The sequence below is a fragment of the Oncorhynchus masou genome, chromosome 18 (genome assembly GCF_036934945.1).
Source record: "Oncorhynchus masou masou isolate Uvic2021 chromosome 18, UVic_Omas_1.1, whole genome shotgun sequence".
NCBI classification, from domain to species: domain Eukaryota; kingdom Metazoa; phylum Chordata; class Actinopteri; order Salmoniformes; family Salmonidae; genus Oncorhynchus; species Oncorhynchus masou.
This window is the reverse complement of record NC_088229.1, coordinates 10,665,992-10,678,211: the sequence shown is the minus strand read 5'-3', so window position 1 is coordinate 10,678,211 and position 12,220 is coordinate 10,665,992. Positions and strand designations below refer to the sequence as shown.

The 12,220-nt window shown below is 44.9% G+C and overlaps 1 protein-coding gene across 1 annotated transcript; it reads left to right on the top strand.

The window, feature by feature from the left end:
* Positions 1 to 3,702: 3,702 nt before the first annotated feature.
* LOC135503929 (ski oncogene-like) lies at positions 3,703 to 6,639 on the top strand. Its single transcript, XM_064922119.1, has one exon. The coding sequence runs from the start codon at positions 4,411 to 4,413 to the stop codon at positions 5,323 to 5,325; it is 915 nt and encodes a 304-aa protein (XP_064778191.1). The 5' UTR covers positions 3,703 to 4,410; the 3' UTR covers positions 5,326 to 6,639.
* Positions 6,640 to 12,220: the final 5,581 nt, after the last annotated feature.

Sequence of the window (12,220 nt, the reverse complement as noted above, 5' to 3'; positions counted from 1 at the left end):
GTAACAGTAGAATAGATACCAGTGTTCAATTGACTAGATACCAGTGTAACAGTAGACAAGATATTAGTTTTCAGTAAACTAGATACCAATGTTCAGTAGACTAGAAACCAGTGTTCAGTAGACTAGATACCAGTGTTCAATAGACTAGAGACCAGTGTTCAGTTGACTAGGTACCAGTGTTCAGCAGACTAGATACCAGTGTTCAATTGACTAGATACCAGTGTAACAGTAGATTAGATACCAGTGTAACAGTAGAATAGATACCAGTGTAACAGTAGAATAGATACCAGTGTAACAGTAGACTCGATAGCGGTGTTCAGTAGAGTAGATACCAATGTTCAATTGACTAGAGACCAGTGTAACAGTAGAATAGATACTAGTTTTCAGGAGACTAGATACCAGTGTAACAGTAGACTAGATACCAGTGTCCAGTAGACTAGAGACCAGTGTAACAGTAGACTAGATACTAGTTTTCAGTAAACTAGATACCAGTGTAACAGTAGACTAGATACTAGTTTTCAGTAAAATAGATACCAGTGTTCAATTGACTAGATACCAGTGTTCAATAGACTAGAGACCAGTGTAACAGTATATTAGATATCAGTGTTCAGTAGACTAGATATCAGTGTTCAGTTGACCAATACCAGTGTAACAGTAATCTAGAGACCAGTGTTCAGTTGACTAGATATCAGTGTTCAATAGACTAGATACCAGTGTTCAATTGACTAATACCAGTGTAACAGTAGACTAGATAGCAGTGTTCAATAGACTAGATACCGGTGTTCAGTTGACCAATACCAGTGTAACAGTAATCTAGAGACCAGTGTTCAGTTGACTAGATACCAGTGTTCAGCAGACTATATACCAGTGTAACAGCAGTCTAGAGACTAGTGTTCAGTAGACTAGATACCAGTGTCCAGTAGACTAGATACCAGTGTTCAGTAGACTTGATACCAGTGTTCAGTAGACTAGATACCAGTGTTCAGTAGACTAGTTACCAGTGTTCAGGAGAGTAGATACCAGTTGTCAGTAGACTAGATACCAGTCGTCCGTAGACTAGATACCAGTGTTCAGTAGACTCCTGCCCCGTGGCTCCCAAACCCGTGCAATATGATGGGCACGTTGCCAAAAAGATAAAGCCCCAGGTCACACCTGGCTCATTACAAAGGTCACTTATCCTTCAGCCATGTGGGATATAGCTCGCCACCACAGCTCCAGATCTGGTAACCCCCCCGCCCCCACCCCCGCTGACCAGTGGGCTACTGTGGATGGATTTTTTGAGGAAGTAGACTAGCCTGTGTTATCATTCCACTCCTTGCCACTCCTTGTCATGTTTGGCATTGCAATGAGTTGACATGATAGCGCACCAACAGATCTGGGACCAGGCTTGCAAAAAGACCCTTCTCTTAACCCAACTGTGTCATGGATGGTTCAAAATCTATCTTGTAGAATGAAACTTAATTTGTGCAAGGCTACATCCACTTGCATTCAAACATTGTCATAATTGTAATTTGTTTTTAAACAGGATTGGACTGATCCATTGTGGTGGAAAACGGTTGAGATTGTTGGTGTAGACTTCTTTAGCACTTGGATTGCCTATCTAGAGGGTAGCTTATGATTGGTGTATAAACTCCTTATAACAAATTGGTCATGGGTCTATGGGTCAGAAGATCCATCACATTAACATGGATGCCTACTCATGATTGCATTTTCTATACGTCATGTAAATATATTGATTCAATGAATATCTTGCCATAATTGATATTGTAATGACCTCTATGAGGAAGCATCTCTACAATTGCATTTACATTGCCTCGTGGCTAGGGGGAGCTACAGCAACAGCAAACAATAGCCTCACCTTTCAGTCTTGGCTCACATCACAGCAAGTGTTTTATTTTATTTGTATTTATCTTACAAGACAAATACACCGGCCAAATCCTAACCCGGACAACACTGGAGCCAATTATGCACCGCCCTATGAGACTCCCAATCACGGCCGGTTGTGATACAGTCTGGAATCGAACCAGGGTCTGTCGTGACTCTAATGACTCGAACGAGGGTCTGTAGTGACTCTATCACTGCGATGCAGTGCCTTAGACCGCTGCGCCACTCTGGAACATTGAAGACAGGGGTGTCATGTACCCCAAACATTTTAGGGGGCACAAGGTACAATAGGATGTCAGTGGGGTGGTCCGGAGAAGGGCTAGGACCCCGACTGTAAGTTGGAGAATTTAGCATTTTTCCTGCAATCTAGAGCCATAATCATTATGCTTATTTCTATGTAAAAACAATATCTAAGCATACCTCTTGAGCTGTGTGTATCCTCAGGACGGGGGTTTATTTTTTTTAAATAACCTAAATATGCTCCTCTGCATCTCTGCTAAAACTGGGTAAAAGATTTAAAGGAATGCGAGTCTTAATCAGTACATTTGGCTTTTTCTTTCTTTCCTAAAGTTTACCAACCAATGTCAGCAGGCACGCCAGCTAAAATACACAAGCTAGCTACTCTAACCTGATTAAGAGGAGTTGGGTTAAATGCGGAAGACACATTTCAGTTGAAGGCATTCCGTTGTACAACTGACTAGGTATCCTCCTTTCCCTTATAGGCTGAAATGGCTTCTTGGTAGCTAGTAATGAGGTTGGCAACCTATCTGGGCTAGCTATAGCCAATTTCATAAAATGAACACAATTGCAATGCCTGGTGTTGACTGGCATACAGTTCGTTTTATGAATCTGTTGAAGGCTTATATTATTCATATGTCCTGTCTTATTATGTCGCCTAGGCTACTTCACATGGTGGGAGGGGGGGGGGGGGGGGCATTTAGACCTGTAATAAAAAGGTAGAACTCTATTCTCCACAAATGTATTAGGCTGTATTAGTCTATTCTCCACAAATGTATTAGGCTGTATTATGTATTAGTCATTCAATTACATTCATGGAAGAAATAGCCAAATTGACCAAGTTAATTACAGACCAATGTACATTTTAAATGCACAGTGCAAATTCAGTTTGCAATTTGTTTACTTTAACCAATTATTTTCACCACAATAGGAATGATTAGCTGGACTTGATCGTAACCTAACACCCACTGCACTGCTCAATTGTTCATAAGTTTGAAGTGTGCGTATTTCATCTCATGCCCTCGATGTTGCACATTATAATTAATACTCAAAACCCCGGAGGAAAGTGACTCAAACATAATTGTTTCATTTCATAGACTGCGCTACTACTGTAGGGCAGCTCGTGAAGTATAGCCGTGCTTGTGCAATTAATTGGCACAACTATAGCTGTCACGTTATGCCTATGCGTAAAATAGGTGGGCCTATGCGTAAAATAGGTGAGCCTATGCGTAAAATGAATGGAATTGGAATGGTGCATGCATCCACATAATAATAATAAATACAAGTCATAATAATAATAATGATTATTGTAATTATTACAGATATTTCATTAATAATAATTATTAGTCCTATGTTTCTATGCCTTGAAAATATGTGAAGCTGATATCGATTTTTTCCCCCCCTAGTTTCCGCATTAACAGTTTAAACCAGCCTGAAAAAATGACCCTCGATAAATAAACCGCAGTCAGTCGTACAATTTGCATTTCCCCTCAAAGTTACAATTTGACTGTGTGTTGCAAACTCCACCCATCCTCCTTCGGTTACAGCGTTCTTATTACACCTCAGTGCGTTACAGCCGTTCTTAGCTGTGAACCAATTGATTCACGCTTAAGCCTTGTGTTTTTTCCGACTTTACAAGGCTGATAGGAAAAGTGGGGGAGTGACGACTTGTTCCTGGAAGAGCCAGCCTGCGGAGTCAGTCACATTTTTGGCTGGGATTCAATGACTGAGCCAGACACACACAAACACAGATAGGGGCTGCGAGGGAGAGAGAGGGGCGAGTGAGTGAGCAAGCGCAACCCAGCTCACAGACTAGCCATCTCCAGTACACAGGCATATCGAACAGCAGGGGCAGACGGAGTGTATGCGTGCGGCTATACTGCAGTATTCCACAGTTTAAAGGAGGTTCCACGCGGGTTATCGCTGTGTTTTATACCGGATACAAAGAGGGAGAAGGCTTTGCTTTATCGGTCGATACTTTTTCTGAAACTTCAAAAGCATTATTCATTTTTGGAGGAGTTTCAGAGGAACGCGTTTTAGATATGGACTGTCAGGAGTGTACTGCAGGGGAAGTCTCGCCCGTGTCACCATTCGCTTAGTAGGCTAGTCAACGGAATTGGAAACTCACTGCTCGGGACTTTTTTGTGGATGTTTGATGAAGCGCTTTCTGCACTTGGCTAATTCTCGGAGACCTTGGATTTACAAGGAACCGGAACCTATCGTGGTTTTCAATTGTTTTAGTTTGCCCCAGTTGAAAGGAACTCTCGCTTTCAAAGTCGTAGTGAAAACATGGAGACTGTAACTCGACAAAGCTTCCAACCTCACCCAGGACTGCAACAAACTCTCAAGCAGTTTCATCTGAGTTCTATGATCTCCCTCGGCGGACCGGCGGCGTTTTCTGCTCGATGGCCACATGACCTCCTGTTCAAGAAGGATGGGAAAGAGCCCGAGCCCGTGCTGCATCTTCCAATGCAGCCGCCGACAGTGATGCCGGGACCACTCTTCATCCCCTCCGACCGCTCCACTGAGAGGTGCGAGACGGTCCTGGAGACCGAGACTGTCTCCTGTTTCGTGGTCGGCGGCGAGAAACGGCTGTGCCTGCCGCAGATCCTCAACACCGTACTGCGGGATTTCTCCCTTCAACAGATCAACTCGGTGTGCGACGACCTCCACATCTACTGCTCCAGGTGCACGGCAGAACAGCTGGAGATCCTCAAAGTCATGGGAATTCTCCCCTTCTCGGCGCCTTCCTGCGGACTCATCACCAAAACGGATGCGGAGCGCCTGTGCAATGCCCTGATTTACGGAGGCACCTACCCGCCGCACTGCAAGAAAGAGTTCACGGGCTCACTGGAGCTGGAGTTCACGGAGAAAAGCCTCAAAATATACCACGAGTGTTTTGGAAAGTGCAAGGGTCTCTTCGTCCCGGAGCTGTACACCAGCCCCAACGCAGCCTGCATCCAGTGCATGTACTGCAGACTCATGTACCCAACCCATAAGTTCGTGGTGCACAGTCACAAATCGTTGGAAAACAGGACTTGCCACTGGGGCTTCGACTCCGCCAACTGGAGGGCATACATCCTCTTGGACCAGGATTACACAGGGAAAGAGGAGAAGGCGCGCCTGGAGCAGCATTTGGACGAGATTAAAGAGAAATTTGATTTCGCCAACAAATATAAGAGGAAAGCATCCAGGGTGAGTTGAACTAGTTTGTTATAATGTCGTTACACAGTGTTGCAAGTGTTGTTACATTATACGAATGTTGTTACACTGCTGTCACAAAAACATGTACTCTGTATTTAACATTTTTTCTCTTTTATTTTACTTGCGTTTTGTTTTGTCTTCTTGCAAATACACTGTTATCTCGGACTAAGAGTCAAAGATTCGTATCTAGAGAACAGAATAGACTATTGTCGCAATGACTTGCCCCAGCCATGGGCTAGTTTAGACTGGAGGCGAGTCCTTCCAAGATTGGGTTACTCTCCACATATTGTTAATAATTGTCCACCAAGAACAGCTAAACGGCTCTGGTGGCAATACAACCATTATGTGCCTGTGAAACACTTCTGCGGGTGTCAACGGCTCAATTATATTGGCCTAACTGTAAATACAATCCCATTTACCAACAAATGGCCCAATAATGGTGTTACAACAACTATCGAAACCCATGTGATTTATAAGGTCGAGGAAATAATGTAATAATTTCTAAAGTTGCAAAACACTGTTTGTAGGTGTATAGTTTAAACTCCCCTCTGTCCTGCACGCATCCCCTCCCCCAGGTCTGCACACATCCCCCCAGGTCTCGCGGTGTGGACTGCCGCTCGCTCATTCCGCACTTTGCTGTGTATTGTGGCTTACTGGCTGTGTTTGATAAACAGGTCCTTCAAGGTGGATGTGTCACTGTGTCATTAACGAGGGATTCATCCGTGCGTAGTGGCGTGGAGCTCCCATGAGGGTGGTTGGCGCGGCTGGATTTATTAGAGCACGGAGATATGTCAGTTGTCTGCCTCGACAGGCCATTACAGTAGCAGACACCTACGTTTTCAACTGAATAACCAGTAGGCTACTACTACCCTTTTCCTGTCTGTGTATGTGTGGCAATGGGTTAGCCTGCTATATATGCTAGTGGTATCAGATAAACAGTCCTGTGCAACAGCCTGCGGCTATGGAATCTTGACCTGTTCACCGGACGTGCTACCTGTCCCAGACCTGCTGTTTTCAACTCTCTAGAGACAGCAGGAGTGGTAGAGATACTCTTAATGATCGGCTATGAAAAGCCAACTGACATTTACTCCTGAGGTGCTGACTTGCTGCACCCTCGACAACTACTGTGATTATTATTATGTGACCCTGCTGGTCATTTATGAACATTTGAACATCTTGGCCATGTTCTGTTATAATCTCCACCTGGCACAGCCAGAAGAGGACTGGCCACCCCTCATAGCCTGGTTCCTCTCAAGGTTTCTTCCTAGGTTTTGGCCTTTCTAGGGAGTTTTTCCTAGCCACCGTGCTTCTACACCTGTATTGCTTGCTGTTTGGGGTTTTAGGCTGGGTTCCTGTACAGCACTTTGAGATATCAGCTGATGTACGAAGGGCTGTATAAATACATTTGATTTGAACAGGAAAATATCAAATATTACCATTTTTTTTAAATCTCCAAATGCGGTGTTTCTTGAAATTTCAGAGCAGTTATATTGTAATGAGAATGGGGGGGGGGGGGTGATCGATATACATAGGAAGCACTGTCTGCTAGCCATGATTTCTCTGGTGGATTCCCACAGCGCTTCCATGGCAGGCCATCAGATGAGCCCTAAATGATGTGGAGGGGAGTTGATCAAACATGCAAAAGGGGCTCAGTGTGGCCTCTCCTGTATGCCACCCCAAGCTAACTTTTTTGAGGGTAATTGAGCTTTATGAACAGCATGGGGGCGTCTGGTGGCCTAACTCTGAGTTTAACATTGGTGGCTAGGCTATAGCCTAGCGCTGCTACTACAGCAGACAGAGCCCTGAATCTAAATCCTATGGGGGGATTAGGTCTGTGCTTTGGGGACTGCAGGTAGGCGAGCAGAGGGGGGGATCAGTCCACCCCTCCTCCACTCTTCCTCCAACTAAGACTGATAGAAGAGCCCCCTCCTCCACTCTTCCTCCAACTAAGACTTGATAAAAGAGCCCCCTCCTCTACTCTTCCTCCAACTAAGACTTGATAAAAGAGCCCCCTCCTCTACTCTTCCTCCAACTAAGACTGATAGAAGAGCCCCCCTCCTCTACCCTTCCTCCCACTAAGACTGATAGAAGAGCCCCCTCCTCCACCTAAGACTGATAGAAGAGCCCCCTCCTCTACTCTTCCTCCAACTAAGACAGATAAAAGAGCCCCCTCCACAAATGAAAGGCAAGCATGGCCATTTGCATGAACTGTTACACATGAATAGAGTTGATGAAGCAGGGATAGGAGTATTGTGGTGGAAACATAATATGATCCCAACAAAGGAGAGCATTCACACACACACACACACACACACACACACACACACACACACACACACACACACACACACACACACACACACACACACACACACACACACACACACACACACACACACACACACACACACACACACACACACACACACACACACACACACACTTCCTCCCTTCCCCCCAATCACCTACTCCGTTGCCCCTCTCGGCATGAAAGGCGGGTGAAAGAAGAGTGGGTGATTATGTTCGGAGACTTTTCAGTGGGCCATACAAACAAAGTGGAAGTGTTTACCAACAGAACTCACAATTCTCTAGCACAGCCTTTACCCTTCTATTTTCCAGTGTGTCAACAGGCCCAGAGCCTTGTTACGCACGTGCTCTTGCCCCCGTATTTAGGTTTGAGTGGGGCGACCTAAAGGAATTTAAAGGCCTCTTCTATTTTTATATGGGCTTAAAAGACCCCTGTGTGTTAGTAATTGTTTATATATTCACTCTCCCAAGCCTAGTTTAAATCCACTCTTTATTTAGGATTTTTGTTTATTTCCCTCTGTTTTTTTTTAAAGGAGGGCTTGATGAAGGCAATGCTACGGACATCATATTTGCAGAATTATGATCATATTGCTAAACTTCTCTCGCTATAGTAGCCTACAAGTCTCCCTTCAGCAACACATTTCACCTGGGGTGTTACCTTGAGATAGATGTCTTTCACAGAAGAGATGGGCTGGATTGGGCTTGTGCTTGATGACATATCGAGAGCATGTCACTACTGTGTTTTGTTGGCGAGGGGAACGGGTGGTTTTGTGGAGGTTTGTGAATGCAGCTAGCAGCCGTCTCACTGTCAGACACAGGAAGTGAGCTTGAAGGACTTCCTGTTCTCCAAGACTCTTTGCTTCTATGAGGTCATGGGCCCTGTGCTTGATAGAAGCAGTCTGTGCATTACACACAGACACAGACACACACACACACACACACACACACACACACACACACACACACACACACACACACACACACACACACACACACACACACACACACACACACACACACACACACACACACACACACACACACACACACACACACACACACACACACACACACACACACACACACACACACAGACAGACAGACAGACAGACAGACAGACAGACAGACAGACAGACAGACAGACAGACAGACACACACACACACACACACACACACACACACACACACACACACACACACACACACACACACACACACACACACACACACACACACACACACACACACACACACACACACACACACACACACACACCTTCCTTATTGCAGCATACTTCCCCCAATAAAAGTCTGTATTGGAATTTGCAGTAAAAGTGCATTATCCGTTTGAATCTGAGATGTAAGAGCGCAGGTGTCGACTGTGGGAGTGCAAACAACAGTGAATGAGCAAGTGAGTTAGTACAGGGAACTATTGAGTGGTTTCAAAGGTTACCAGTAGGGTGTGGAGCAGGTGGCTAAGTCTCTTAAGTTCAACATGCCAATCAATGCTGGTTTCTGGCTGGTACACATGTGGGTCGCAAACATAATCAGTGGCTTTCCACATCAGGAGGTTTTGATGCGGATGGCAGCCGCAGATTTAGTAGCTCGCCAGGTTTTATTTCACCTCAAGACGGTGTGATTTATACACGTCCCATCTGTCGGGAGGAGATATGAATGAGAGAGGGAGAGAGAGAGAGAGAATGGGACAGAGTACATTTCCAGCCTCCAGTTGGGGCTTGGTTTATGCACAAGCAGTTTAGGTTTCCACCAACGACCATGTTTTGAGGCAGCAGCACCAGCTTTAGGTTGTGTAAGCTGAGAAAAGGGAAATATAAAAACCTTCAGACTCAGAGACTAACTTGAACAACGCTGTCAATGGTTGTCTCTGCCTGGTCCTTTACTGTAGCTGGCTGGCGTGGAAGGGCTTTCAGACACGGTTTGGGGTTTTGACAGAAGCCACATTGGGGAAGCCAGCAGACAAGACTAGTAGTTAGTCTAGGCTGGGAGCAAGAGAGTTTCGACAGACGTTGCATTCCAGACCCGCCACTCCCTGAGAGGGGGGGGGGACAAGCCCATAACACAAGCCAACCCTCCTGAATGGGCATGAATGAAGCATGTACCCACACCTGCCCAGCGCTGTTTAAATCAATCCTCCACTGCCCAGGCTCTTACCTCTCCTTCTCTCTTTTGTTTTCCCTCTGTGTTTCATTCTCACTCCGGGGTGGCGAGCTTTTAGAAACATAGAGCAGTTGTTAACTGAGGAGAGAGGCTGTGAAGGAGGTGGTGTGATCGATGTTTCAGTCTGTCATCTGAAGGACGTTTAATGAGGATGCTTTTCGTCTCCAGTTGCAATTTAGTTTGAAAATGTCAGAACCCTAAAACTAGTCTGAGTTTGTAGCCTCAAAAGGGTGGAGAAAGTGTAAGAAAGATGCCATTTTGTACAGTGCAAGCTAGGCAGCAGGCAGCCCCCCCCACTCTATCTCTCTCTCTCTCTCTCTCTCTCTCTCTCTCTCTCTCTCTCTCTCTCTCTCTCTCTCTCTCTCTCTCTCTCTCTCTCTCTCTCACTCTGCAGAGTCAGCCCTTTAGCAAGGTCTGGGGGCCTCGTTGTTTTCAAAAGTACTGCTCCCAAAGTGTGGCTGGGCTCCAGACCCCATTTCGCAGGGGCTGAAACTTCCCTTCCACTGCCCAAAAATTCCCAGTGCACCTTGGGATATCTGGCCTCCAGCTGAAGGGGTTGCTTGTTGGAGGGGGGGGGGTAGGAAGTGAACTCCCTGAGTGAATAGAGGCCATGTCCTGTTTCATATTCAAGGCATAGGCCTTCTGACAGAGAGCCATACCCTCGCTGCAGACAGTACAACAGCTGGTAGCCATGCATATCAATGGCCACAGAGAGAATATCCCTCTTCACTGCTTTCAGGGGGTTTTACAGTTGTGAAAATGCAACAACTGCAGCTGAATTAAAATACTCTATACAGCTCAATTACAGCTATGGACTGGTAGTTTTGAGGTAGTGGTGATGATATGGAATGATTTAAGAAGGAGTTTTTTGCTTTGTATTGTCATGAGGGTTGTTGTGATTGCTGAGGAATCATCCAATGATTCCCGTGCTTGTGTCTGTGCACGGCAGAGAAAATTATCATATTCTCCAGAAGCATGGTCCAAGAGAAAGGAAGCCACTAATTCACTTAGGGTTTAGCTAAATGAGTCCGGCTCCAATCCAATCTCTATCTCTGCACAGGCAGACTGTGACTAGTCTGTGCCGTCTGGGTACAGTGAGCCCTGCCTTGTTAGATCAACTTGACGGATCTGAGGGATCAATGGGAAATTGACAGCCCTGTCTTCCCCTGTCAAGTGCGGCTGAAGACACCATCACACAGAGATGCCTGTCTTCTCGTCTGACCTCATATCAGTTCTCTCTATGTATATCTATGTATCTATCACACAGGGTGGTTGTGCAATGAACGTCTCGTCAATGAATGTCTTGTTGCATGATTGTTTAATTATTGTGTTTAGTGGAGCTGTATGCAGTAGAGGTGGACCGCTTACTATTTTTCTACACCGATACCGATTATTGGAGGACCAAAAAAGCCGATACCGATTAATCAGACGATTTAAAAAAAATGTATTTGTAATAATGACAATTACAAAAATACTGAATGAACACTTATTTTAACTTAATATAATACATCAATAAAATCAATTTAGCCTCAAGTAAATAATGAAACATGTTCAATTTGGTTTAAACAATGCAAAAACAAAGTGTTGGAGAAGAAAGTAAAAGTGCAATATGTGCTATGTAAGAAAGGTAACGTTTCAGTTCCTTGCTCAGAACATGAGAACATATGAAAGTTGGTGGTTCCTTTTAACATGAGTCTTCAATATTCCCAGGTAAGAAGTTTTAGGTTGTAGTTATTATAGGATTTATAGGACTATTTCCTCTATACCATTTGTATTTCATATACCTTTGACTATTGGATGTTCTTATAGGCACTTTAGTATTGCCAGTGTAACAGTATAGCTTCCGTCCCTCTCCTCGCTCCTCCCTGGGCTCGAACCAGCAACACAACGACAACAGCCACCATCGAAGCAGCGTTACCCATTTAGAGCAAGGGGAACAACTACTAGAAGGCTCAGGGCGAGTGACATTTGAAATGCTATTAGTGCGCGCTAACTAGCTAGCCATTTCACTTCGGTTACACCAGCCTCATCTCTGGAGTTGATAGGCTTGAAGTCATAAACTGCGCAATGCTTGAAGCACAATGAAGAGCTGCTGGCAAAACGCACGAAAGTGCTGTTTGAATGAATATTTACGCGCCTGCTTCTGCCTACCACCGCTCAGTCAGATACTTAGATACTTGTATGCTCAGTCAGATTATATGCAACGCAGGACACGCTAGATAATATCTAGTAATATCATCAACCATGTGTAGTTAATTTTTAACTAGTGATTATGTTTTTTATAAGATAAATTTAATGCTAGCTAGCAACTTACCCTGGCTTACTGCATTCGCGTAACAGGCAGTCTCCTTGTGGAGTGCAACGAGAGAGAGGCAGGTCGTTATTGCGTTGGATTAGTTAACTGTAAGTT